This window comes from Myiozetetes cayanensis, unplaced genomic scaffold (genome assembly GCF_022539395.1).
Source record: "Myiozetetes cayanensis isolate MyiCay16 unplaced genomic scaffold, myiCay2020 scf19, whole genome shotgun sequence".
In the NCBI taxonomy this organism is placed as follows: domain Eukaryota; kingdom Metazoa; phylum Chordata; class Aves; order Passeriformes; family Tyrannidae; genus Myiozetetes; species Myiozetetes cayanensis.
In genome coordinates, this window is record NW_026087400.1 from 13620164 (window position 1) to 13648142 (window position 27979).

At 53.1% G+C, this 27979-nt stretch overlaps 2 protein-coding genes across 6 annotated transcripts in view; both read right to left on the bottom strand.

The window, feature by feature from the left end:
* LOC126639299 (fer-1-like protein 4) overlaps positions 1 to 18207 on the bottom strand; it is a 35056-nt gene extending 16849 nt beyond the window's left edge. For both annotated transcript variants that reach the window (XR_007628773.1, XM_050313990.1), the window contains exons 1-23: positions 18159 to 18207; positions 17127 to 17215; positions 15509 to 15608; positions 13291 to 13382; positions 12722 to 12763; positions 12451 to 12615; positions 12118 to 12178; positions 10871 to 11002; positions 10712 to 10774; positions 9683 to 9767; positions 9264 to 9423; positions 8936 to 9119; positions 7973 to 8159; positions 7466 to 7830; positions 7036 to 7144; positions 6121 to 6319; positions 4970 to 5090; positions 4259 to 4359; positions 3616 to 3703; positions 2305 to 2421; positions 1226 to 1378; positions 827 to 1010; positions 132 to 256 (exon numbers count right to left, since the gene is read on the bottom strand). Coding sequence is in view for 1 of the 2 variants with exons in the window: in XM_050313990.1 (XP_050169947.1) it covers positions 132 to 256; positions 827 to 1010; positions 1226 to 1378; positions 2305 to 2421; positions 3616 to 3703; positions 4259 to 4359; positions 4970 to 5090; positions 6121 to 6319; positions 7036 to 7144; positions 7466 to 7830; positions 7973 to 8159; positions 8936 to 9119; positions 9264 to 9423; positions 9683 to 9767; positions 10712 to 10774; positions 10871 to 11002; positions 12118 to 12178; positions 12451 to 12615; positions 12722 to 12763; positions 13291 to 13382; positions 15509 to 15608; positions 17127 to 17182 (2889 nt within the window). In the remaining variant the exon portion in view is untranslated. The remainder of the gene's footprint in view (positions 1 to 131; positions 257 to 826; positions 1011 to 1225; positions 1379 to 2304; positions 2422 to 3615; positions 3704 to 4258; positions 4360 to 4969; positions 5091 to 6120; positions 6320 to 7035; positions 7145 to 7465; positions 7831 to 7972; positions 8160 to 8935; positions 9120 to 9263; positions 9424 to 9682; positions 9768 to 10711; positions 10775 to 10870; positions 11003 to 12117; positions 12179 to 12450; positions 12616 to 12721; positions 12764 to 13290; positions 13383 to 15508; positions 15609 to 17126; positions 17216 to 18158) is intronic.
* A 3204-nt stretch (positions 18208 to 21411) lies between these two features.
* Positions 21412 to 27979, bottom strand: part of CPNE1 (copine 1) — a 40816-nt gene continuing 34248 nt past the window's right edge. For all 4 annotated transcript variants that reach the window (XM_050313420.1, XM_050313419.1, XM_050313418.1 and 1 more), the window contains 7 exons: positions 27830 to 27889; positions 27304 to 27437; positions 26636 to 26690; positions 26501 to 26552; positions 24535 to 24668; positions 23285 to 23521; positions 21412 to 22569 (listed from right to left, as the gene is read on the bottom strand). In XM_050313420.1, coding sequence (XP_050169377.1) covers positions 22453 to 22569; positions 23285 to 23521; positions 24535 to 24668; positions 26501 to 26552; positions 26636 to 26690; positions 27304 to 27437; positions 27830 to 27889 — 789 coding nt within the window. In that variant the 3' untranslated portion in view covers positions 21412 to 22452. The remainder of the gene's footprint in view (positions 22570 to 23284; positions 23522 to 24534; positions 24669 to 26500; positions 26553 to 26635; positions 26691 to 27303; positions 27438 to 27829; positions 27890 to 27979) is intronic.

The window sequence follows — 27979 nt, forward strand, 5'->3', positions numbered from 1 at the left end:
TTCTCAGTTTTTTCCGTGAACACAACCACACTGCCACAGCACTGGCCTTCAACATATCCGTGAAGGTGTGGTCCTTTTTCTCTCCCCAAGTTCCCAAGAGTTCCCAGGGGAAAGATTTTAAGTGGTCTCACCCTGGTGGTCTGGCAATGAGTTGAAAACACCACTCTCACAAATGGATCTGAAAGGCCATTGTCATCTGCAGGAAGGATCCCTCGAGCCTGATACAGATGGGCTCGGAGCTGGAAGTAGCTGAAATCTGGTAAGAGAAAAGAAAAGAGGTCCCCAGTCCAGTCCTGTGTGAGGCCAAAAAAATACAAGAAGGAGAGGGCCAGCCAGGTAGGAACAGGCACATTCTGTGGGGAATGGGAATGGGTACCACTTCTAGGGGCACTCAGGCCGGTACATCTCCATAGGTTCAGCCAAGAAAGACAAGAAAGTCAGTGGGCTCCTCAGACACCTCTGGGAAGGACACGACGTGTGAAATGTGCAGTGTTCTGGTGGAGGGGAGCACCCTCAGGCCCCAGCAGAAGGGCAGACCTCATGCCCATCATCAGTTTAGCAGCACATTCAGTGCCCATGGAGCAGCCATCCCGCCTGCTGCTCTGGCTGGGAGTGTGCAGACACATCCTCACCAGAGCAAACAGGACGTGCCTGTCCCATCACACCTGGGATGACACTGAGATGGGAGATCAGGTCTTAATCCTCACACTGTGGCCTGGGGAAGGGATTGTACCACCCCAGACACTGCAGCCTGTGGGCAGGACCTCTCACATCACTGCTCCTCCTGTTTGTAGCTAAGCCAGGGAGAACTGGCATCGGCACTCACCGTCCCTGCTGAGCCGGCTGGGAGGGCTGTGTGCTGGCAGCTGGCCTATCTCCTCTCCGCTCTCAGAAAGGTACCTGAACTCCTCAGGCAGCTCTGCCAAACAGTTTTTGGCGTACTTGCTTACCCCAAGCCACATGTAGACCTCCAGTTTGGCAAAAATCTCACCGGTGTGTAAGCCGGGGACCTGAAGGCACAGAGGTTTATCAGGGTTCACACCTCAGACAGAGATGATCACCATCAGCCAGGGACCAACCAAAGAGCACAGGAGGCACAGCACTGCAGAGGCAAGAGGCAGTCGTGGAGCAAGGGCTGTGTTTCCTTGTGAACTCCATGATTTCAGGCAAGGAGGGAGAAAAGCATGAAGCAAGCAAGAGCATGTTGTTTGGGTACAAACCCTACCTTCATAAAGACAGTCTGGATCTTGGCACAGTCCTTGCCTTTCTCCTCTTCAACCACTGAGTAGAGGATGTTTTGTGCAGGAATTCTGGCATATGCCACACGCCTGTTGTTGCTGAGCATCCAGATGAGTACGTCGGGGAGAGTGCACTGGGGCTGCAGGAAGGAAAGGGAGGAATGGAACAGCACAGGGACAGCACATGCCTTGCCCTCCCTCCACTGACACGGTGAAAGCTCATTCTCCTCACGGGAGGGGCTGCTGGCTGCCACTCAGTGGGTGGGAAAGAGGATTGGAGAGGAAAAAGTGAAAAAACTCATGGGTTGAGATAAAAGCAGATTAATGGGGAAAGCAAAAGGTGCACACGCAAGCAAAGCAAACCAAAGAATTCACTCCCCATTTCCCATGGGCAGGCAGGCTCAGCCATCCCCAGGACAGCCAGGCTCCACCACAGAAACGGTCCCTTGGGAAGACAAGCACCATCACTCCAAATGTACATCATCAACCCTCATCGTGAAAATTATTTGACTTCACTTGATGAAAGACTTCTCCAAACTGTTACAGAATCTCTCCACCTAATGCCAGCAAATATGGCATTCTGGTTGACACTACACAGCACATTGATTTTAATCAGTTACTTATAATGGAGACAGTGAATGTGGAGAGTCTCTGCTCGCGATGAGAGATCTTGTTCCAATGCAAGCCTTATTTTAGAGACAGTGTCCAGGGGCAGTCTCTGGTGGGGGTGCAGGCAGCATAGGAAAGGCTGTATCCTCAAGCAGACTGTGTGCTGCAGGCATGGTGGGGCAGAGGAGGCTGGAGCTGGCCCAGCTCTGCCTCCAACCCACCACTGAACTGCTTGGACCCCTGGTCTGCCACCAATGGCCTTGCAAAGCTGCCCCCGCCTCATCCCTCATTGGAGCTGTTACAGGAAACGTGGTAACTTCCAGCAGCTGGAACTTGGGATTTTACACAGTAAGGAGAGACAGCAGAGGAGAAGCCTCAGTTCTGGCTGGTGAGAGCCCTGGCAGCCAGCCCAGCACGCTGTCCCTGCTGTACCCTCTCCCCCCAGGAGCAGCGGTACCTCCTTAGCCATGAAGCGCAGCTTGGCCAGGACCCTCCTCATCTCCTTGACCTTGTCCCTGACGTTGTCCCGGCTCAGCCGCCGCCTCACACGGAGCCCCTGCTTTGCACTCAGGATCTGAACAGGAAGCACCATCAGAACAACAGTCACCAACTGCCCCCTGCCACCCCATCTGTGTGCTGATCACACCCAGCCTGCCCTCCCCTCCACCCCGGCTCACTGACTGCTTGCTGAGAGCAACCTCCATGAACCCCTCACAGGCCATGGAGGGAAGGGTGCCAAGACTCCAGTAACTCATCAGCTCTGCCAATACCAGCCAGGAACAGAGGTCCAAGAGCTTTAAAATCATTTGGGACAGAAAGATGTCTGAGGAGGAAACATTTCAGAAGCTGGTGGTCTAAGGCTCCAGACAGGGCCTGCAGGAGCAGCTTGGGCCACAGAAGTATGGGAATACAAAGATGTATTCTGGAACACAGGGCTGTATTTCTCCTCCATTGGTACACATCTGAGATAACCTACACATCTCAAGAAAGATTTTGGTATGAACCAAAACTCATCATGAAATCCAGAAGGAATTCAGGGTGCAGATCCAATACGGACTGTCAAGGCCACTAAACTCATCTCTTGGGCTGGTTCTCTCTTTTCCAGATTGTCTCAGGTTTAGCAAAGCTCAGGTGAGCACGTGCAGGGAGGCAGAGGGAAGGTAGCTGGGATCCAGACACGCCTAAATTTTACTTCTTGCTGCTGTCATTGCATTTTGGTAATGCAGTCTGATGGGGACAGCTGTGCTCTGCTCTGCTGTGCTGCAGGGTATGTAACTACACTCTCATTCAGCCAGCTGGCCCTGACTGCAGGATGTAAGTGCCCAGGTGCTGTCCCTTCTGAGGGAGGGCAGATGGATGGCTGATGTAGACTGATAGGTACCCAGCAGTGGGTCTCAGTGAGTCCCCACACAGCTGCCTGTGGGAATATCACACACCTAAAGGCCTCCAGCAACCTACTGGGCAGCAACATGGATGTGCTCAAGCCACGTGTGCCCCACAGGAGATGAAGAAAGGCATCAGGGCACAGCATCTGCATAAAACTGGGGGCAGCCATGGCCATTCCCTGCCTCTGTCCCCTCCCCCCCTCAGAGCTGTACTGCTCTGAGCCGAGGCTGGGAGACGCTGCACTAAAAGCCTGTGACTGACACCACGAGTCTTAGCCCCAGGTTTCCTTCTTAGCGTCAGTTCCTGCTGGTCCTCCAGAATCATCCCCCAGAGCAGGGGTTGTGGAGGCTCCCACTGCCCCCCACCCAGCCCCACAGCTTACGATGTTGCGCATCAGGTATTTCATGCGACATCTGTCCAGGTTGTTTGGGTGTGCCATGGTTTTTCTCTCTGCACCCAGTGAATATTGCCTGCAATGAGAAAAGGAGCACAGGTTCTGCATCCCCTGCACCCAGCAGGCTGAGAACAGCTCACAACAGGGGCACAGGTTCCAAATCCTGGTACCAATCCCAGGGCATCAGAAACCCCATTTTGTGCAATGCCCTCTCTTCTGCAAGCTTGTTGATTCACAAGGTGCCCTGGGGATTCTCAGCACCTGAGGTTCCCTCTCTCCTGTTCCTCTGTGGACTGATCATATTGGCCTCCACAGGGCAGTCACAGGGATTGAAACACTGGTCCTTTGACTGTGTGATGAAAAAGAGTTAAAGAAATGTCCCACACATTTAGGAAACACACAGCAGCCCAGGAACATCCAGGCTGCTGTCTATGACCCCTGTGATTGCCAGGACAGGACTGGGGACTCCTCTCCAAGATTGAAGAGCTACAGGGTCCTTTTCCCAAGTCATCCTCATTTCCTTCTGCTCATCCACCTCAAAAGGATGAGAGAGAAATCTACACACAGTCCAGGCAGATATGATCTCTTAACCTGAAAGCAAAAAACCCCAGGAAATCAGGGACATGCCAACCTGCATCCAGCTACAAATTCCTGTAGCACCTCTCTGAGCCGCTCTTCTGCTCTAGCCTTTGGCCTTCTCAAGAGCTTCTCCACGTCATCCAGCCCCTGCTCCTGTGGGGAAATCACAATGTTCAGGGAGCCTGCACCTCGCTGAGGGGTCAGAGTGAAACCTTGCAAGGATGCATTTGCCACAGACGGCTCGTGCCTCTGCAGAGCTGGGTTTCATGAGTGCTGCAGGGCAGCACTGTGCTGCCAGGGGGTCTCCAGAGCCTAAGGATGACCTTAACACCAGTTGTTAAAACACCTTGTGTCTCAGTCCCCCAGCAGCCACTGCCACACAGTCTCTGGGCAATCTCTGCTTTCACATTTCTAAGCCCAAAAGGAAAGGCGAGGTCCTGGATAAAGGTCCTGCTGACAGCCTGGGGCTGAGAGTCTGCTTGCAGAAGCACCTCCCCAGTGCTCACACAGCTCAGGACTGGCAGAACAGTAACTTTTTGACACACAGGCATCACATCACGTCGCTCAGCCCTCCAGGAGCCACCACCAGGCAGTTGCACAGCACAAGCCCGAGTGCCCACGAGCCCGAGTGCCCGAGTGCCCCACCCCACCAAAGGGGAGGTGGGACCGAGCCCTGTGAGAAACGTGGAGTTGTGTGGGCAGTGAGGATGGCAAACACCTCACAGTGCAACTGTGCCCCAGACAGACACCCTGAACACACTACCAGGCGCTCTGCCAGCTTGACAATCCAGTTGGAAATGCAGAGCCTCCAGGCATGATCCTCCCAGTAGCTCCACACATACACGCAGGGCTTCTCATGAACCATGGGCAGGCAGTTGTATGACCTGAGGGCAGCAAGCAGAGGAGAGGGAGGGAATTGGCTCTTTTGGGCTCTGCACCATGGGCACGGATCCAAGCTGCTGGATCTGCCCTTTGCCATCCTGAACCAGCACACGGGGTTTGTCACAGGGACAGCAGCACATGCTCAGGTGAATGAGGTCCACAGGAGCGTGGGATGATACCAAGATTTCTTGCTGCTATGGGACTGAGGAGTAGCAGGCACAGGCCTCACGGTACGAACACCAAGTCATTTCTAGGCCTGTGGGACAAACTAGGCAGCATTCCCAGAGCAAACTTATCATCAGAAGAGCTTGTGGAAAAGAGGAGAGTGAGGGGAGACCTCATTGCAGTTCCAGCTTCCTCATGAAGGGCAGAGAAGGAGCAGGCACTGAGCTCTGCTCTATGGGGACCAGGGACAGCACCCAGGGAACGGCTGGAGCTGTGTCAGGGAAGGCTCAGGTTGGATTTCAGGTTCTTCCCCCAGAGGGTGGTTGGCACTGAACAGGCTCCCCAGGGCAGAGGGCACAGCCCCAAGGCTGCCAGAGCTCCAGGAGGGTTTGGATGATCCTCTGGGGCACAGGGGGTGACTCTTGGGGATGGTCCTGTGCAGAGCCAGGAGTTGGACTCAGTGATCCTTATGGGTCCCTTCCAACTCACCATACTCTGTGATTCTGTGTGTGTCTTGCCTGCCTAACACAGGACACCAATGTCAGAATACCCCTCTCCTTCCTCCTCACTGGAAACAAACCCCTAGGAGGCTGCTTGTTAAGCAGAAAAGGGACAGATGTTATTGAGAGGTCTCAGTTTCCCTGGGACCCCGTCCTTGGCCATCTGCACACACCAAGCAGACACTGCAGGGCTTGTAGGGCTAATGGGAAATGCCAGCCAGCTGGGACATGGCAAGCTGCAGGGCTGCAAAGAGGAGAAACCCACGACACATTGCTGAACAGAGCTCTAAAAACACCTGGAACAACCAGTCTGGGATGGTGGCACAAGCTCCAGGGAAGGTGGGAAGGACAGAGGCAGAAGCCTTACCTGTCACACTCCGTGGGCTCTGCTCTCTGGCTCTTGGTCACTGACTTGTTCCGTGCTGCTGAAGGTGGGCTCAGAACTTCACCATCCAGCTCACCGTCCAAACCAGCATCCAGCAGAGGCTTCTTTTCTTCTTTCACTTCTCCCTTCTCCACTTTTTGCCATCCTTTGGTCACAACCTCTTCAGATTTGCCATAGTTTCCTTGAATTAAGCATGAAATGGTAAACAGTGAAGTGAGATTGCTCCTAAGCAAGTTTTTTAGCTGGCAAAAGCAGAGTGCAGTCCTCGTGCCAAGAGAAGCACATAGACATGTACTGCTTTGGGAACCAGCAGGTCACTGTGTCCAGCCATTGGACCATCACATGGACAACCAGAAGGTCTGAGAGGGAGCTGGGCAGTTGCAAGGAGGTCCTTGGGTATGCCTTCAAGTTATACCAACTCCACCAAGTGCCTGCTGACTGCCATCTACACCATTGCACTGGGGCCAGCAGCAGCAGCCCCCGCGAAGAGGTCTCAGGATCAAGCATCCCCACCTGTCCAGCTTAGCAGCTGGGGGCTTTGACCCACTCTCCAGCTATTGTTTCCCCATCAATTGCTGCCCCAGTCCCAGCATTCCACCTTCCCCTCCTCTGTTTCTCTTTCTTGCTCCCAAACCCTTCTACTTCTTTGCACCCGCAGTTACAGGAGAGTTTCAACCACTTTCCCCAAATAAGCAATTCATACAAATACTGCAAATCTCCAATCCCATAGGAGAGCATCCAGACTTTTTGGTAAGTAAAGCACTGTGCACACTCCCTGGACTCACTCCCCATCCTTCCCAAGTTCCCAAAGGGCTGGCAGTGCTGACTTGGGCTGTCAGAGGGAGAGTTACACTGTTCCCATACTTTCTGGGCATGGGACCCTGGGGAATTACCCACCTATAGAGATTTCAAAGCTGACAGGTTTAGAGCTGAGAGAGGAGTCCATCATAGTGGCTTCAAAGAAGGCAGCAAAGAGGAGGAATTCTTCCTTTCTCCCCAGCACATTCTGAGCAAGGAGACACAAATCAGCCTGAGAGCCTTGTGTGCCAAAACACTGCTTGAGCACCAGGGCATGGCTGGTGCCTGCCAGCCCTCCCACGAGACCTCAGGGGTTGCTGCTGAGGTCATTGCTTGGTTGCCAGAGGCAGGACAAGGTTTCTTGGAAGTCCTGGTGGGTGGTGCATTGTGGGAAGCCACTGAGCAGGTTTGCAGGCTAAGCAGTGGCTATTGTACCAACACAGCTGTGTCTTGCCTCGCCTCTCTCCCATGACAAAAGTGCATGCTGCAGATGGGAATGGGTCAGCCATGCCAGCACAGCAGGACTCACCTCAGGCAGTGGATGAAGCTCTTCCACCTCCACAGTGACCTCCCCAGGCTGCTCGGCCTCCTGAGAGCTCCCAGCCTCCCCCTCTCCCTGCAGCTGGCTCGGTTCTTTGGCTTTCTCTTTGGCTTTTTTGCTTTTCTTCTTCAGCTTCAGTTTGCTGAGGGTGCCTCTCGCCCTGTCCCCAAGCTTCCTCTCTGCCACGCTGGGGCTGCTGAAGATCTCCACGGTGAGGGCCATGAGGACGCGCCCACGGTAGAAGATGCCCTCGCCCCGGCCCTCGTTGAGGTCCCTGTGGATGTCCCGCAGCGCCGAGTTCTGGGGGGAGCCGTACAGGTTCACCCAGGCTGGGCCAAAGGTGGGGTTAAAGCCTGCAGGGACAGGGACAGGGTCTCGTGAGGGCAGGGTGCTGCTGCAGAGACACCTCCCCCCAGGAGGGCAGCCCAGGATGCCGGGGTGGCAGTGCCTCAGGGCCGTTCAGGAGGTGCCCCGGGGCAGCCGTGCCAGGCTCACCATTCCTGTCAGGGTCCGAGATCTCCTGCAGGTCAATGTAGTGTGTGGCGATGGCCACATCGCCGACGTTGGCGTCATCCAGCACCTGCACTTTTATCTTTCTGGACAGAGGCGGGAACATCTCGATGAAGCTGATCTGCTCGTTCCACTCGGGCTCAGTGGTGCTGGTCTCCACCGATGTTTCCCCCTGGGAAGGAGAAGGTGTGAAAGCCCCGCAGCCCCAGCCAGAGCAAGGGGAGCCTCAGAGCCTCCCTGGGAATGTGCTCCTGTAACGCCTGCAGGTCGTGCTGGGCACGCTCTGGAGGTGACAGTGTCCCTGCTCCTGGCCCCCATCCTGCAAATCCTGTCTGTGCTTCCTCAAGGGGGGCTGTCCCAAGGCCCTGGCCATTCCCAGCACAGCCAAGGGAAAGCACTGAAAGCAAACAGGAGCACCAGCAGACCCAGAGGTGTCTCAGGGTTCCCTGGGAGCACCCCCATGCCCGCCAGGCTGCCCAGGGACTGATTCTCATATTAATGGATACCACGGGACCAGAAACCCTCGGGTGCAAGAAGAGGGCCACTAGCTCACTAAACCATCCCAAGGATATCAGGCTGAGTTCAGCTTGACACAGAGGAAGGACTTCTGCTCCGGGATTTATTTGCCCCTCTCCCTGTATTTAAGGATATGAATCTCTGCCTGCACAGCCAGTAGCTCAGCCAGTGGCTGTGCCCAGTGCTGGGCCTGTCCCACGGGCAGCCCTGCAGAGACAAAAGTCCTGGAAAAGCCTTCTCATCCAGACACTGCACATCCATGGCCACACAACTCAGGCCACTGCCAAAGACAGCAAGACCTTGGCTCTCCCAGCCTGTGCCCAGTGGCACTGCTGTGCCCCATAGAGGCTCCTGGCATCATGAGCCCCATGCATGCTGCCACACAGCCCGGGGAGGATCAGCCTGTCCCAACACAGACCCACTGGCACTCACCTGCTGCCCACAGAACGAGACCTGCACATATGGGTCGATAAAGACTTTTCTCTCCCCTATGATCTTGGAGAAACCACCCATGATGCCTGCACTCATGCTGGGCAGGCCCTCAGCACGGTACAGCTTGATGCAGACCCTGGCCCAGGGTCTCTCTGCAGGGACTCTCTTAGGCAACAGCAGGTTCCTGAAAGACAAATTCATGTTCTGATAGTCTGTCTCTCTCCTGGAGTCCACGGAACACAGTGCTGGGAAATGCCCTGACTGGCAGGAGTTTGGATCCTGCCACAGGTCTCTATCACTGGGTCACACCAGACCTCACTGCACCCACCTTTCAATGTCCTCGTCCCGGCTGCTGGGAGAGGTGGGAGGGAAGCCCACCACGTCCCCACGTGCAGAGACGGAGATGCTGCACTTCACAAAGCCTTTCACGCCCGCCCGGGTGTCCGTGGGGTCACTGACAACTGCCCACTTCTGGAAAAACCTGTGATCTGAGAGGGGACAGGAGGAGTTCCCTAGGGAGAGGACACGTTACCATTTCCCATCCCAGCTCCATCTGCACAAAGACTGCCCTGATCCTGCCCCTGAAGGTGCAGGAGTTGTCACCTTCCTTCAGATAGCTGGGAGGAGAAACAAGTGCTGGTCCTCATATGAACTAAGTGCTTTAGAGCAGAACCCTGAGCAGACCCAGCAGAGCATGAAGGAAGTACCAGTTTTAGACAGACCAGAGGCTGGTGCAATCCCTCATACCTGGCTGGCTGTACACTGTCTCAACATCCATCTTGAATGTTCCTATGCACGTCCCCAGGAACGGAATCTTCTTTGAGTGAAAAACCTGCAGAGTGCACAAGTCCCCTGAGCACCACCAGGTATGGGCAGCCAGGTGACAGCTCTGAGGAGGACAGGGCTGTTAAGAGGTGCTCACCAAAGGACAGCTGAGAAGTTGCAAGCCCCTCATTCACACTGACCCATCTGAGTTAGCCCTGGGACAAACCCGTTCCTGCCCAGCCATTCCCACAAAGCCCATCAGCCCACAGCCCTCGTCAAACCTGGGCCAAGGCAAAGGCATGTGCAACCAGTTCATTCTCCTAGTCCCAGGTAAGCCAAACCCCTCCAGCAGACCTGGGGCAGACCTGATTTCCCACAAACAATCCTATGTCATACCCTGTTGGCTCAGGGCAGAGCCATGACCCTACTGGGCTAGTTCCTCTTCCAAAACCCAAGCCTTGCTCAGTGCTTGCTGAACTCACACCGGGAGAACAGACAGCCTTTCACAGGGAAGTGCTGGAGATTGCTTGGCAAAGGAGGTGCTGGCTGGGTTTAGGTATCTTCAGAACATCCCTATATCTTGGGGAAGCCCTTGCACTTTGGGCCAGGGGATTTCTGAAAACCTCTCTGCCTGTCTGGGCTTTTCTACAGCACAGATCATTGGTGAGCTCCTCTCATACCAGTCACTTGCCCTCAGAACCTGCAGGATGAGGCTCACGGGTATGGGGCAGGAGGTAATTGCCCCCAAAACAGCAGAGCAACAGGGCAGCCAGCAAGAAACTCCCCCATAAGCCCCACTTCAGTCACAGGGTGCAGAGAGCCTGTCCTGGAGGAGGTGGGAAGGCAGCAGGGCCCAGAGCTGGGCTGGGGCTCTGCCCCATTGCAACCACAGATGCTGGAACTCCTGGCTGGCACTGGTACCCTGGCTTTGCCCATGGCTCCTCATGTCTACACACAGAAGTGTTGGGCTGTCCCACCCAGCACGGGGGACGAAGAGGAGAAAATACTCACTGAGATCTCTATGAGTCTGTGGAATAAAATGTCCCTTGGCTCATGGAATTCAAACAAGAAGTACTGAAAGGGAAGAGCAAGACAGATGAGTCCCAAGGTCCCAGGCATCCCTTGGGACAGGAGTGGGGCAGGGACAGAGCCCCTGTCCATGTCACACACCTCGTTGTAGAAGGGGCAGTTTGTTGACTTCTGTGTCGCCGTGTACCTCTTCTCCTCTCCAACCTTGACTACAACGAAGGGGTTAATGTTCACCCCCACCAGCTTCTGTGCTTCAATTATATTAATCCCAACCTGAGAAGATGTGGGAGAAAGCCTTTGGATCAGCACTGTCCTTGTTTCCCCCTCCATGCTGAGATAATTTCGACAACACCAGATCACTCTTGGTGCAGGGGGGGACGCCTGGGGCAGGCAGAGCGTGGCTGCTGAAATTACTACAGCCAGGACAGACCAAAATGGTATTTGAGATATTTGTTTCTTTCAGACAAGCAAGGAAATAAAGTGTTAGATCCCCAAGAGTGGCCTTCCCAGCATCACTGTACCCTCAGTTCCCAATCCCAAGGGGTTGCAAATCCACTGCTCCCACATGGTGGGGTTCACAGAGCATCTTGGAGAAGATGCTCTTCTGTATCTTCTCTCAATACTTCTCTTTGAATCCTACTGAGATGAACACCACTGGAATGTGGCTGTCTCATTTATTGCAGCTGGTGAGGAGTCTAAGATAGGGGAGAAATGTTCTCACATTTGTTCTCAGTACAACTAACTAGGCCATTGATAAGGTGCAGAATTACAGCTTCAAGAAAAGGATGGTAGGAAATTCAACACCCACAAAAGCTTCCTGCCTGGACCAAATGTGAGCCCACATTTACTTAGAACCAGGGAAGGATTTAAATCCATAGCCAGGCTGAGAGACCTGCCCTGAAATCAAATTAACCTGATGTCAGATGAGCAGCCAGAGCCACAGTTTCATACCAGCCCCCCAGCATGTCCAAGCAAGTCCCTGCATTGCCCAAGCCCAGCCATGTCCCACAGGTGTCCCTGAGGGCCCAGACAAGGTCCTGGGGGAGCTGGCAGGCACCAGCCCTGCCTGGGTGCTCTCTGAAGCTCTGTTAAGGCAGTGTTTTGCAGTGGCACATGTGGATGATTCCCTTCTCCTGCATATCCATGGATGTGCATACATATCCATATCCATCCATAGCTAACTACATGGCCCAGAAAGCAATTGTACTCCAGGCCATGCAGTCCACTCAGGGAATCTTACACCTTGCCCAGGGAAGTCATACAAAGCAAGAAGATCTTGTCAGAAGCCTGTCTGGAGTGTGTGGCAATCGGAGGAGCCCAGACCCACAGCGAGGGACCAGCTGCAGGGGCAGGGGTGGCTGCAGGGACACACTGCAGTGCTGCAGTACCTGGAAGCTCTGTGGGGTTGGGATGGCAAAGAGGTCCCGTGCAGAGCAGAGTCTGGAGCGGCTGCACAGAAAAAAAACCAGGTGAGCAGCTGTCTTTGCATGGACCTGAGTAACCCTCCACCAAAGGAAGCAACAGAAATCCTGGAAAGTAATGGCCCCTTGTCCTGGGAATGAATAAACCCCCAAGAGTCCCCATCTGGGGCCACTGGAGATGGAAGGTTTCTGACATTTTGCCGAAGCAGATGCCACGAGCTACAGGAATTCCCCAGGATCTGGCACTTTCCACCCCAGGACCCAAGCCAGGGCGAGAGAGAAGAGCATGCCATGCCTTACCTCCTCACAGGGCTGAAGATGATGCCTGAGACCTCAATCTCAGACTCGTCATAGAGATCTTCCTCCTCTTCCTCTTCTTCATCAGTCTCCAGGCCTTTTGCCAGCTTCCTGCCCAGGGCAGCAGCTTTCCTGTCCAGGTCGCTCCCTCTCGGCCCCTCCGCGGCCCTGCAAACCCCCCGTGAGCCGCTCTGAGCCCCTCCGAGCGGGCTGTGAACCGCCTGCACCCAGGAGGGGGAGCCCGGGCACTGGGCAGGGACACTAAAACACTTACTCCAGCTGCTCGAATCCGGGATTGCGGATGATTAACTCGGAGCTGCAAGAACAAGACGCGTCCTGCTGCAAAGCCTGGTGTGCCGCGGCGCTTCCCTGAGCATTTCAGTCCCAGTGCCCCAGCCAGGGTCCTGCTGCTCTCTTGGTGGGGACACCAGCACCCTCCTAAGTGGCTTTTCTCCTGAGCTTTTCCACTGCCCCCCCTTTGTGCCTGCTGCCTCTCCTCTGGCACTCCAGGAGTGACACTCTGCAGCCTCTGCCCTGTTCACCCAGCCCCCCTCAGCTCCCCCGGCTTTGGGCACCCTCGGTGTGCAGGGTGCATGGCATCGCTGCAGTCCAACTTTGCAACTATAAAGTCTTGCTCCTGTCAGCCAGGAAGGCTGCAGAAATGCTCTCAAGGCCCAAAGGACTCCCAGGAAGTCCCAGGACTACCCTTATTGCTGCTGTGAAGATGCAGCAGCCTGGGAGAGGTGGAGAGGAAATGGCGCTGGATTGCATCCCAAAGGCTGCCACCAGCAAAGGCAGCTGTACAAACTGCCTGGAAATTTGCTCTTGCCAGGAGTTCCATACCTGTCTTTCATCTGATAGACAAAGTCCTCTTCAACCCAGGTCCCTGCTGAGCCATGTGGAGGCTGGTAGCGCAAATCCAACTCAATGTAGATCTACAAGCAGGACATGAAAGGGCCTGAGAGCTTGGTAGCCACAAAACAACAGCAGAAATGTCATGGAAAAGGGGAGGCAGAGCATGGAAGAAAAAAAAGAAGTGAGGAGCTGGTGGAAAGAAGTGGAAGAAAGGGGCTGATAACCCCACAAGAAGCCTGTTCATACCAGGCTCCCCTTTTCTGCCTCCATCAACAAGCTAGACATAACCAAACTCCTTCCTCTACAGACTCGCAAACTCCAAGATTCACTGAATAAAAGCTGGCTCAAGGTTCCAAATCTAAAATACACCACAAAGAGGCCCCTGAGAGCTGCCTCAAGGCATTTTCAACAGGAGAAGTGGGGAGAGCCCTGCAGATTGCCATGCAGAGCAGCCTCTCTGTGGGAGGCACGAGACAGCTGGCAGAGCATCCCCAGGCAGGACAGCTTGGATTAAAATGCTGCAGAAGCCATCAGAACACCCACAGTCTGCATCATAGGAGACATCAATTTAGTGCCAGTGAGGGAAGGACAGCCAGAGGAGCACAGAGCACGCTGGGCATCGGCACTGACAGCACAGGGCTGAAATCCCGGGGTGTGAAGGTGGCCAGCCTGACCTCAAACTAACACAAACACTCCAGAATTTCCCAGCAGAGGCCAAAATCACAGGCATGGAGGAGGCCACTCCTTAGTAGGCTGAAGGGATACACAGATGAGGTTCATTTCTGGGAGGAGAAATGCAGCCCAAGAAAACTGTAGTACAGTGACAGGGAAAGGCAGCAGCAAAGGCTGGATGGTGAAGAAGCCTGAGATAAAGCTGGATGAAAAGCTGAAAACACCAGGAGAAAAAAGGGTGTGAATAACTCAAGTCCCAGAGAAGCACAAGACTCGGAGCAGCAAGAAGACTGGTGGCTTTATTCCCACTTCCCACAAGAAGCAGTGGTTGAAACAGCCTCTCCTTTGGGGGCATGTCTGTTCCCAGCTGAGTTGAGGAGGAGGGTCTCAGCCTGCTCTTGGATGGCTGCCCACTCTTGCCTGCCCTATTTCTGTCCCTCTGCTCTTGTGTAGCCAGGACTGCACAGTCCAAAACTAACCCATTGTGGTTGGGTTTTGGTTGGGAAAGCTCATCAGCACGAGAGAAGAGGCAGCCAGGGGCAAAGGGCTGGGCTGAAGGGCAGCTCTGTCCTTACAGTGGGGTCCCCTCAGACCAGCACCAAAGGCTGAGTGTAGTCCCTGTCTCTTTGCTGGCATGAACGTTTATCCAGTGAGCTAAAAATCATCCTGGAAATGCTCAGCTCCCACCTGGACCTGCTCTGTGATCCAGGCAGCCCAGCAACACAAAAAAGCTGTCCCTGTGCCACTCAGGCTCGTGGTCTGGTGGCCACAAAGCTGCATCCCACGTGCCACCATGGGGTTGAATCACATTGCCCACGGGGAGGGCAAACAGGGACACAGGACTGAGGCCTCTGCCTCTGCTCTTCCCACCCTGCTCACCACCCTGGCACAAAGCTCTGGCTCTCCAGCACCCACTGAACTGTGCCTCCACACCCTGCTGGTAGGAAACAGCTCATTTTAGGGCAGTGTTCATTTTCTACAAGCACAAAGGGCCCAGTGAGCCCTGGTGCCAGAGTGGGAGGAGAGTGGGACCTGCAGAGCTGAGGGGCAGTCAGATATTAGAGCCTCTCTCACTGCCCCAGATACCCACTAAGCCACCCAGGCAGTGCTAGTGTTTAACCCAAAAGCCCCCTGGGGGTCCCAAGGCACCCTGCCACCTTCCACCTCAGCCCACCATCCCCCCTCTGCTCTGTGCCCTGCCCGTAACCATGCATGGGGCACATGAGACGCCACCTCCTGCACCCACCCCAGACCCGGGGAGGTCTCACTGACCATCCCTCTGCTCACCCAGGCCCTCGGCAGATCTCCAGGGCCCCCAGCCCACCCCACGCATTTCTGGATGCTCCCAGGAACCACCTGGTGGGTGTGAAGTGGCTGTGAGTGTGCAGACACAGCACAAATGCCACAGCGCTTCCCAGCTCAAACAGCACCCTGGACTCTCCCTCGGCCCCAAATCCACCTGGGAAGCACCATGTGAGGTTTCCCACAAAGCCTTGCTGCTCGCTGATAGCCAGGCTGCTCCTGGAGGACTTACACTGGTGATGCTGTGGTTCCTGTCCACGAGGGACTCCCGCAGGATCAGCCTCCCAGCCGTCACGAGGTGCTGAAGGCTGAGGATGAGGGTACCGAGCAGTCTGGAACACGAACAGGGGCTGCAGCACCGCTGGGCACGGCACCAGTGCCAAACCCCGGGGAGCAGCGGGATCGCCGCTCTCCCAGCCCCTCACAGCTCCCTGCAGTGCTCTGCACTGGCACCCAAACACCTGAACCCACCCTGCAGCAGGCCCTGCCTCCACCCCAGCCCTGCCCAGGCAGCTCCTCACAACCCAGCTGCCACTGGTGGTTAAAGGCTCGTGCAGATCCAGATTCCCGGAGAATTTGAGGGAATTCTTCAGCAGAGCCGGGCTTCCCAGGAGCCAGCCTGTGTTTGGGCTGGGATGACTCTTCCCAGAAAAACTGTGAAACAGAGGCTTTACACAAGGAAATACAGAAATAGGACATAAAACTACAGCCACAAGCTGCAAGTTGGGCCAAAAATTCACCTATTCCAGGGCTTCTCAGTGCACAGACCAACTGCTTTTGAACTGTACTCTGTCACCTGCCGTTACACCCGGCAGCAGAGGTGTGTGTGGATACGCTGCCAGTGTCAGCCCACTCATTTCCCAACGGAATCCCTTGTTCCATGCTGTCTGTCATGTCCTATTGACTTGTTACCATTTATGTTATCTATTTGTCCAGTAGAGATTTCTATTGACATTTCAGTCAGAGACAATTCTTCTGAGCCAGTTCCTATAAGGAAAGCATCCAGGAAGCAGTGGCACAGCGTTCTGCCACACTTTCTGCTCTGGTTTCTTCTGTGTCTTGCATGTGCTGTGCTCCTCTGTTTCCTCCACGCCCTCTTTGGCAGAGAAGGTTTGTAAAAGGTTTTGTTTGAAAAGCTTTGTATTATTAGCTGCTTCTAGAAAGTTGTTCCCTGTGCATTTCCCTTCAGTTCTTACATTTTGCTTATCAGAGCTGGCACCTTTCCCTGCATCCTCAGCTCCTGAAGGACCTGCCTCTGCTGCCTTTCTTGCCCCACCACCACTGCTCAATTGGTCATCTCTATTCGAGGCTTTCCCTGCAGTGTTTTACAACTGCTGTAATAGCCACTGAGTTCACAGTGTTGTGTCTGTGCCACCTAGAATTTTAAATTCTGGCTGTCCTTTAAATTCGAATTGCTGTCTTTTTGAAGGTAAACCATATCACCACGGGTTCAGGGCTCTTCCCCAAGGGCAGGTATGTTGAATTTGGGTGCAGCATGGTCACAGCCACCATGTGGATGTTCAGGGTGAGAGCAGGTCCCCAGTCTGCTGCAAGTCCTGCCCCTGTAGCTCTATCATTTTGTCTCAGCTGAGGATTGGATCTGGATCCTTAGGTAGTCCTTGTTATTGCTGGCACAACTAAATCATTCCCCTTATTTAACTTGATATATGCAGCACTGCTGCCCCACCAGAACAACCAGCTCCCTCCCTGCTCTATAACCTGCATCCTGCTCATCTTTCTTCCATCAGGCTTTCAATAAACGTTTTCTATTTCCAGAGAACAATGTAACTAAAGCCCAGTATGTGTCCTCCCCCACCTCTACTGGTCATCTCAAGAACCAAAGGACCCACCTGTTACTGAAAACCTTGCTGCAGTTGTAAACCTTAATGGACAGCATTTCGCCCATGATGAGCTTTCCATAGTGAGGCCAGCGAAAGAGCTGCAAACAAAGGGAGCAGGAAGGGATGACAACTCATTCCCAGCCACACTTTCCCCCATCTGGTGGCTCCTTGGGTCCCCTGTGAGGTGACCAAGTCCATGGGCACAACAAAAAGCAGCCGTGGTGGGGAGTTACTTTCCTGCTGGCCAGGCAGACCAGAGCCCCTCCAGCAGCACAAGTCAGCTGCTAAAGAAGCCAGAGCAGCATCACCCTGGAAAGAGAAGGATGCTTGTGCCTACTGGAGTCCCTGAGCTGACAGGCTATGGAGTGAGACAGGACATAGGAAGGTACAGAGGCACCTGGGGAGAAGAGACCACCCAGGCAGGGAGTCATCTGGCTCATGGCAAAGCTGCACCCTAAAGCTTCGACTCACAGCACTCCCAAACCGGCTGCTGCTCCCCTTGCCCCCCAGCCTTCTCCAGCTTTCCCCAGGAAGCACACTGGCATTGGGATCGAGCAAGGGACAGGTGGGAACCACCCACTGGTGCAGCACAGCTGGGCTGTCACAGCCTTCAGGGAGGTGGTACTGGAGAGGTGGACGTGCTTTCCAGGCCAGGCCATCCCTGCATCCCCCCTTGCCCACTCCTGTCCCATGAGGCATCGACTGCAGTGACAATCTGGACTTCTGAGGGCAGAAGGGCTTTGTCTTTGGCTTTAGTGTGCCCAGGCTTCCAGGCAGGTTTACCACTTCCCTGAGTGTCAGCTCCTGCAGCTTGTTCAGTGAGGGACCCACCTGCCTCCCTGAGCAGAGCAGAGCAACGAGGCAGCAGAGAAATTCCCAGAAAACTGTCTTGTGGAAGGTATCTCTGCCCACGGCGTGGGGGTTGGAACTAGATGATCTTCAAGGTCCCTTCCAACCCAAACCAACCTGTGACTTTATGACCGAGACGCTGACCTGTCCCACCCCCGTCCCTCGGGTTCTACGTGTGACCGGTTCCCTCACCTCCTCGAAGACGGCCTCTGGGCCACAGCGGACCTTCCTCGTCTTCTGGGTGAAGCCTTGAGAAGGAGAGGGGAGGCGTGAGGTGCTGGCAGGGGAGGACAGCCCCTCTCCCTCCCTCCCTCCCTCCCGTCCCCGGAGCCCACCTCTGAAGCTGAGCTGCACCTGCCGCTCTCCGCGTCCCGGGAGCCCGCAGAGCCTGCGGACGCGGGCGCTGAGCGCCATGGGGGCCGGCAGCGCTGCCCCCCGCCCAGCCCGCTCCGCCCGCCGTGACTCAGCCGGCTCGCCCAGCCGGTTCGGCCGCTCCACGCCCCGGCACCCGCGGCCGGGGGCAGCCCTGGCTGTGCCTCCCTCACCCCGGCTGATGGAGCCCCGCGCTGCGCGGGCCGGGGAGCAGCAGGTGCTCCCCCTTGCCGGGCTGGAAACGGCAAAGGGAATATCGCCCTCACACGGCCCCGCTCCAGCTCGGGGCTGACGCCTGGGGACCGAAGTCAGGACTGGGAGACACCGGTCCAAGCGCTGCGGCGAGGGCAGAGCCCGGCTCTGCTCTCAGCCACCCCAGCCCTGCACCTGCTCCGGCTCAAAATCACGGCTCCTGTGGTGAAAACCCTCCAAAGCAAACAGAGGGAGGGTGGAAAGGGCAGCTCGCGGGGCCGCTCACCGCAGCCCTCAGATTGGGAGGGTTGGGTTCCCCTGACATGAGCAGACAGCAGGTGCTCAGCAGCCACCGAGCAGGGAGTCGAGGGCTGTGCAGCAGAGGGGATGCCAGAGCAGTCGGGGACAGCGGCTGCAGCCCAGCTGCCAGCCCTCTGCAGGGCACAGACAAGCACCAAGGTCCACAGACACTGGGGCAGGAGCTTCAGCTGCTCCACAGGGCACCAGCAAAGGGAGGAGGGAGAGGTGGGGCACGCTATGCTCCCCACTGCACCCCCTGGGTTTGAGACAGCTCATCTCACCTGCACGAGAGATGATAGGGACGCCAGAGCCCTTACAGAGCACAGATTTAGGCCAGATTAAAGCAATCAATCAATCCTGAGCTGAGCAGAATTTGGAGAGCATTTCTCTCTCCCGGGGTTCTGATTCTCTCTCAGCAGCCTGCAGCAAACACCCACCTGCACACACACCGTACAGGGTGCCTTGCAGCAGGCCAGGGTGGCTCAGCCAGCTCCACAAACACCAAGGAGTGAATCATAGCTGTTCAATGCCAGCTGCTTCAAAGCAAGCCCTGCGGATATTCTCTTTATTCCCCTCTTGCACAAGCACTTCCTGGAGCACCGGGGAAGCGGTGCTGGAGGCGGTGGAAGCATGTCAAGAGTGCCGGGGTGGGAGGATGCAGCTTCACCGTGCAGCAACACAACACAGCAGGCTGGCAGCACTCAGCACGACTTCAGTGAACCCAAACACGAGAGCCCATCAGTTTAGAGCAGCACAGAAGGCTCAGTGTGCTGACCCCACATGCAGTCATGGCTGGAGGGGGGCAAGAAGTGCAATTTAGGCAGTTTAGTGAGACATCCAGACCACTAAAGTATGCTGCTGCTGAGAGGATCCAGCACTTGCTCAAGGCTGATCAACAGACAGCATCTCCCAGTGGAGTTTGTGTGGCTTCCTCAAAAGACCTGGAGCATGAAGACAGTGCCGTTTTTTTAGCACAACAGTCTGGGGGAACCAAATGTTTCAGAGCCCAAGGAAGGCCATTAGCCCAACCAGTTGTCTGGGCAAAGAAAGGGGATGGAGCCTGATCTCCCACAGAGGAGGGAGCTATCAGGTAGTGTGGCAGAGCCTGGCATGAGATGTCACCAGTATTTATTGTCAGATGTCCAGAAAGCAAGAGGAACACCCCCACGAGCTCCTGCAACAGCTTTTGATTTATACAAAGCCCTGAGGCTGAAATACCTTTGGGGATCACAAGTCCAAGGGTGTTTGTTCAGTCTTAGTCAGGGTAAAGAGACTTCTGGGGTGTTCCCCGTGCTCACCACAGAGATAAACCAAGACAGTGACTGGGGTGGGCAGAGCAGGTGCTGGCACTGAGCAAGAACAGTGTTGTGTTCTCCTGAGGAAGGCAACCTGAGCTCCACCCTGACCTCTCCTCTAACTCCAGCGACAGCCATGCCATCAGTCTGCATTCCAGCTACACCCAGGGCAGCACGTGGCAGCAGACAGACCTGCCAGCCTTCCAAAGTGCTGCACTTCCTCTAAAACCTGGGGTCCTGAGGAGAGCCAAGAATGAGAGAAAACTGACAAAACTCTGTCCTGCCAGGTCAGCAGCTTCCAAGCTTGACCCTCCCAAGGCTTTTCACCTGGGCCCACACCCATCAGCTCTTGTTCTCAAGTGACAACTGCAGGACTTGTGCCCCTTTTCCTGCTCACATTTCAGCCATTTATTTGTGGATAAAGAGCATCTCCTCCAAATTCTGTTCTGCTTCCACAGGGGGGAGTAGCTCCTCAGACCTGCCTCTGCCACATCTTGCCCTATTCCTCCCCAAAGCAGGAAAGGTCTCTCCTACCACCAGTGAGTCCAGCACCTGGAAACCCCTCAGTGAGTTTCAGAACAGTGACTTCACTCCTCAGAGTGCAGACACAGAGCATTCACTCTCTTCGAGTGGGAGTTGGCAGAGGTTTCAAAAGGAGAGGTGAAATGGGTTTCAAAATATACACACACACGAAAACAGCCTTAGGTTTCTTGTAGGCACCACACAGGGAAGGAGAGCTCTGTCTACAGGCTGCAAGCAGCTGAAAACACGAGTAAAGGATGTTCCCCATCACACTGCAGTTTCTCAGAGAAGACTTGGCACAGATTCATCCTGGCTAGCAGTGGTCCTGGCCCCACAGCCCTTCAGACACAGTATGTAGTGGTATTTTGGTGGCAGAGGCCATCCAGAATGACTAGCCTAGTTTAGGGTGAGACTTCAACCCCAGGTTCTGCCTTCACACAGGTTTGTAACTTAACCAGTCTCAGGGTCTGGATCATTGGTGCAGTGTGCCAACATGTTCTCACCATTTCAGGGGTCATCATGTAGAACAGACAAGTTCTTTCATAATTTCACAGTGAAGAAACAGCTTGTCTTACTGCAGGACAGGGCTCAGGATTCAGCAGTCAGTGATTAACAGGGAACAAAATTAACAATGATGGACAACTGGTTCTGCTTTGGTTTTGGATCACACTCAACCTAGGCTCACTCAGATGCTGAAACACCACCAGCCACATTGCTGGAAAGCAAAAAGAGAAGTCCAGGAAGGAAATAAGAGTCCAGACATGTTATGTAAGTCAAAGCAGATTACTGATTTATGTAACTGGAAGTGATGACCACTTGTAGTGCAATGACAAGCCCAGGTTTCTTTATCTCTATATTGAAATGAACCATCACATCCCATTGCTCAAAGCAATTGTGCTTTGCTGTCACCTCCAGTCCCCAGATCACGCAGTACACACTTCACACTCCCAAGGACAAGGAAGCACCTCCTCTGGAGTTCCACAGATACTTCTTCATTTTGTAACTTGTGTGACATAATGAAATGACTCAAAGCATCCTCACTTTAGTGTTTCCAGTTGCTGAATTTTTTAAGTCACACTAATGTGACTCATTAATCCCACCCCATCCCACTAATTAATGATTAATCCTCACTGATCCCCCACAAATAAGCAAAGTGCCATGTTCTTATGCTGTAACAATGGCTCCAAGCAGAAGCTTATCACAGAAGCAAATTTTGCTAATAGAAAAATGTGATTAAAAAAAAAGATAGCAAAACATGGTCATTGAAATTTAAAAATAAATCTCTACATGTAAAAAATATACTGGCACTTTAGGAAGGCACAACAGGCATCCAACCAACAGTCTTTGGTCACATCCAGGACAGAAGGGTCCCCAGTTCCAAGGCAGCTTGACAGAAGAAAAACACCTATCAAGGAGCACATGGTAAGTGTTGTTGCAGCGAACAGGGGTGCAACGCTTCTCCCCTGCAGCTCAGCACTGCAGCAGTGCCATGTGAGCAGCTCAGTGCACAGCCTGAGAGCCAGCACAGCAATGACACCTGGTGTGATGTGTCACAACCAGACACTGTTGCAAGGTGCAAAATCAACAAGGTCATTTTTTTCTGTGACAAAAAACCTCCAGCAATCAGGGGTTCTCCCCGTATTTGCAGCTCTTCCGTTTGGGAACAGGACAGATGAGACTCAGAGCACAGGCAGGTGAAAGAAGTGGTGTGAGCAGTGCGATCTCCAGGCCCCGAGCACCCGTGGTGTGGCAGGGAGAGCGTGGCTGCAGGCAGCTCCTCACCCAGCGGGACAGGCCAGCCTGAATTACATGGCCTTGATTTCCGGGGGCTTCAGGGGGGGCCACCCCTTCCATTTATAGTAGGACACCAACTGCTTGGGCACTTCAGCCAGGACCACCTGGGACAGCGCTTCCCGGGGAGCCTGGGGGGAGAACGGGGAGAGTAAATCAAACACGGAGAGAACAGATGGGGCAGCCCAGTGGGAAACTCTCTAAGGGAATTCCAAGGGCAGTCCCCACCTGCCACATTCACTCCCTGTTTTAAGAGTTTCCTGCTACAGCTTTAGGGGCACTTCCAGTCAGTCTCAGCGAGCACTGCTGATGAAAACTCGCTCCCACCTCAACCCCAGACTCACAGAGCCTTTACATGGCCCTGACCTGAGTGCCAAACTGCCCCACAACCAGCAATGTCTGTTATTATTACTGAGTGAGTCTGGACTCACTCAACCCCATTCAGTGTGCAGATGGCAGTGCTGGCCCTGGAAGTCAGGAGGAGCTGAGGAATGACAGCAGGGAAGACTGATCTCAAGTTCACTCACTCCTGGGACTCAACATCAGAGACTGACAACATGATCTCAGTTCCTTGCCTAACTGTTTGCATCCCAGCAGAGAGCACATCCCCTTTAACCCCACGACAGCCGAGAGATAACACAAGAAATCAGCGATACAACGAGGGCTCCTTGGGGAAAAGCTGCAAGACCGAGAGGCTCTCGGCTGTGAACACAAGGGCAAACACCTCAACCCTCACTGGGAACGGGCAGCACGGGCAGCACTCTGAGCCCGCTGCCTTGTCAGCACCATGGTCACTGCTGGGATGTATCAGTGCTGGCTCCAGGACCCTTCTGTTTAACAACTTACATTTTTGAACTGCCGGAAGGGCACGAACTGCACGATGTCCCGAGCAGCTGGCTCTCCTGTCACAGACTTCAGGACACCATTGTCTCCATCCAGGAACTCCATGGCTTTGAAATCAGCTGTGCCAACGCCCACGATAATGATGGACATGGGCAGCTTGGAGGCATCGACAATCGCCTGCCTGGTTTGGTCCAGGTCGGTGATCTCTCCGTCTGTGATGATCAGCAGGATATAATAGTGCTGAAAAACACAAGAAAGCCCCCAGTCAGGTATTTCAACACCAAACTTACATAACTGAAGGCAAACACAGTTTGCTAAGAAAGAAATCAGATGTTGCTATGGATAAGACAAAAGAAAATTATGTTTATCCCCATTTTTTCCTATGCCCATTTTCTGTGTGCACTTCAGCTTTCCTCTGTACTAGAATAAAGATAAAGGATTAAGTTCAATTTATAAAGAACAGTTACATCAACTGGCAAAAAGTACTAGGAGATGAAAAGTACTACTACATCCACACATACAAAATTCACTGATGGGTGCTGCTTTACTGACTAACATCTCAGAAAGGCTAAAGATATTTATTATCCCTGCAGTGGAACTCAAAAAACCTTTTTTTTTTACCAATAATTTAAATTTAAATTATAAGTATTCTAAGTGTGAGAAATCTCAAAACACAGCAATGACAAATAACATGAGACAAAGACACTCTAGAGATAAGTGAGGGCAAGAATACTTTTCTAGAAAGAAAGAAGTATCTCACACTCATTAGTATGGCAAAGTGTTTAAAATTTCCGTCCTTCTCCAGAAACTAAGGTGTACTACCTGTTTCTGAAATGAGCAATTGGTGTTTTATAGCAGCTATCTACGGGCTTAAAATGAGGGGAACACAATGAAAATAAGAGAAAACTGAATTTCCAATTCCAAAACACAGGTAGCACAAGGGTTACTGTTTTTGTACCCCACTGCTGACAGATTATTTAAATAGTTAGCTTTCAATCTGAAAGAAAAAGTAGGGATCTTTAACGCCCAATGAAAATTGAGAAGATCCCCCCCCAAAGCGTTGTGAAGGTTAAAAAATACTCTCAGAAATGTAAGAAATGCCTCTCTGTGGGCTGGTAACAGAGGACCAAACCTGGGATTCTAAGGAGGGAAGATAACAAACATCACTCTACCATTCCATTCTATCCCATTGTAAACATGGAAAACAGAAACATCAACCCAAAGCAGATCCACAGGAAAGGCCCTGCACTCACTGCAGCAGTTCCTTGTTGCATGGAGTGTGCTGCAAACCTTGCCACGTGGGTTATGATGGGAGAGAAGTTGGTTGGCCCGTAGAGTCGGATCTGAGGCAGGATCTGGCGGTAGGCATCCACCACGCCCTGGATCCCTGCAACACAAGGAAGCAAACCTGCCACATGAGCCCCACGATTTTTCCAGTCGTTATTTTACAAGCATTACTAAATAAAGGATAACTCACACAGCCGTGAACTCCTGAAGGGCAAATAAGCAGCGAGATAACAGGAAATACAAGCAGCACAGAGATGGAAGCAGTGGACAGCTGCAGAGATCAGATTTGCACATTTCTCCCCCATTCTACATTCCTCACATGTCACTCTTTGTGCCTCTAACATCACAAAGCTCAGGATTCTGGCCTGTGAGTTGGCAGGGCTGACTGAGAGGGCTTTAACTTGGGTCTGAAGGAGGGAGGGGATAAGAGCAGGCTCGGCAGAGAAGAGCCTAGGGGTGGCATGCCAGTGTTGGGGGTGAAATTCATCGCCCAGCTGAAATGCATCTATACCCCCCTGACTCTGGAATGTGCAACACACTTCTACTCTTACAGAGATGAGCCAGGAACTCCTAAGGTAATAAAAACCAACAGGAAAAAAACACCAGAAAATTATCTCGAAGGAATTAAGGGCTGTTGCTCTAGGAAGGTGAGACAGCTGTCACACCAGCAACACTCAGCACGGGCAACAAGCAGGAGGAGGTGGAAGCCACCCATGCTGCTGGAAACTACAACCTTGTTGTCATTACTGACACTTGGTAACATTGGCCAAATCCAATGGGTGTAGTGCAGCAATGGATGGCTACAGGCTGTTCAGAAGGGACAGGGGAGGAAGGACAGCTGGAGGAGTTGCTCTCTACATCAAGAGGTGGACTGAGTGTGAAGAGCTGCCTCTGAAGAACAACCATGAGCAGGTCAAAAGCCTGTGAGTAAAAATCAGAGACTGAGACAACAAAGGGAACTTTGTGGTTAGAGGCTACTACAGGCCACCTGATCAAGAGGAGCCTGTTGATGAAGCCTTCCTGCTCCAGCTACAGGAGGCATCGTACTCGCCGGCCCTTGTCCTGCTGGGGGACTTGGACCATCCTGACATCTGCTGGGAAAGCAGCACAGTGAGCTGTGGGCAATGCAGATTTCTGGAATGCATGGAGGGCACCCCCTTGGCCCAGACAATCAACAGCCCCCCAAGAGGGACTGCGTTACTGGCTCTGTTGGTCACCAACACCAGTGAGGTAACTGGGGACACGAAGACCAGAGGCAGGACTGCGTTTACCTTGTCCTTTCTACCTCGTCAACCAATTTCCCTTGTTTAATTGCTTATGGTCTAATTAGACAACAAGGTCAGAAGCTCTCTGGAACAGTAACTTTTCCTATTCCTTGTGTGGAGGTTAGACAACAATCTCTGATTCAGGATTCAAACATTTCTGCAACAGAAACAGCAATCCCTAAGGTTCTTCTACACAAGAAGCTTTTCTGAGGTTAACTAAACAAAATTTTTTTTCAAGTCTGACTTCAAATGGTACATATTCTTCTCTGGATCCATCTAAATTGGCCTGTTCCTGGCTTGTATCAGTGTAGCTTCATTTGCCACTGCTGTCAATTAACCCTGGTTTCTAACAGCCTCAGCAGATGGTGGCTCTGGAAGTGTGACGAGCCCAGGCACACTGCTGAGCTGAACCCACTGCCACCTGGAACCCAGCAGAAGTAACCAAGCTGAAGCAACAAAAACTTTAGTACAGACTAACAATCAAATTAAACCTAGACCCCTTCACTGAAGTCTGCAACAACACACAGCTGCTCTTGTCAGCATCCAGGTGAGAGTAAATCTAGTTTGCCTCATGCCTTGGTGCAGCAGTGCTGCATCTGATTTTCACAGACACAACCCTTCAAAGATCTGCCCCTCTCAGGGACATTATTAACAGAGGTGTCCTCACCTGGGCAATAAGGGTTGCTGGGGTTGAAGTTCAACGCAAACTCATGAGATACCTGAGAAAGGGGACATGACAAACAATGTCAAAAGGGAATGCAAACACAGACAGAGCAAGTGCACAGTGTCAGGAAGGCCCTACCTGCCAGCTAGGAGGAACCTGAGCTCCAAACCCAAATGCAGGAAACAGCTTGTCCCTGGAAAGAAAGGACAACAACAAGAAATGAGAAAGAGCAATTCTTTAGTGACTCACTCTTCTGTTTTATTCTAAGAAAGCAGTTGGAGACCAAGACTGAGTTCCTGCTATAAGGAATTGGTACATCATCAAGCTGCCCATGGCCAGGCACCAGGTACCCAAGGGATTCAGGCTTGGGCTTGACAGTTGCAGAATTTACTTCAGCACAGCCCTCACAGGAGTCCCAGGAGATTTGAAAGCAGCAGGAGAAAAGCCAGACCCCACCCCAGGCTGGTCACAGGACAGAGCAGACAAACATATTCCCACTGAATCAAATGAAACAGTCATGTTTGCAATGCACCATCAGCAACAAGGGAGCAGTGAGCAGCTAAAGCAGCAGAGAGACCCAGGGTAGAGCAGGAGTCAAGCAAAGACACCAAATTATGAAGGGCTGCCATTGCCCTCCCTGGCACTGACAGAAGCAAGAGGAAACAGCAGCAGCTCCTTAAGGGATCTCCCCCAAGGAAAGGCAGCCCCTCAGTCACTAAAATGTTACAGTCTGGAACAAACTATGAGCAGTGATCTGCTGTGACAGTTTTGGTGAGGTGACTAGGGCACTCAGGATCATTACATACGTGTCATAATCCTGGACTACACTTCCCACACTCCAGATGGCAATCAGGTACTCATTTATCCCATCTGGGCTGATGTAGTGAAGGGAATCTGGTGACTTGGGATCTCCATTGGAGGCAGTGAAGTCTACACCCACCTAATCAGTCAAGATGATGGCAGCAAGTCACTGACACGTCACCACAAGCACAGAGAAGAACTAACCACATCCAGAAATCCAGCAGCTCTACACAGGAGCAGGCACACAAGCCTGCACCCCTTTTCCCACTGGAGTACAGGCATTTTTAAGCAGTAGTAATCCTTCCCACTGACAGACTGAACCAGTTTCTCAGAAGAAGTTTAAGAAGCCTGAGCTCCATTAAAGTGCTACTTGATCACAAAAAGTAAAAATATAGTTATCATTTGGGTTTTGCAGACTCCATCACCGCAAACTCACACTGCACTTGCAGTCATTGACGCTGCCAGCAGAACTACACAACCTCAGTGCTCGTCCTGTCATCCACCAAGACAGGCAGTGGGGAAATGACTCACCGTGAAGTTAATCTGGCAGCCTCCCATCACGTAGTCCAGGAAGGAATATTCTGTCTCAATCTAGAGGAACAGACAGGCAGTGTTACACCCACTCATTTTGTTATGATCAGGATAGAAAAAAGCCAAAAAAAAAAACCCAACAAAAGTCTT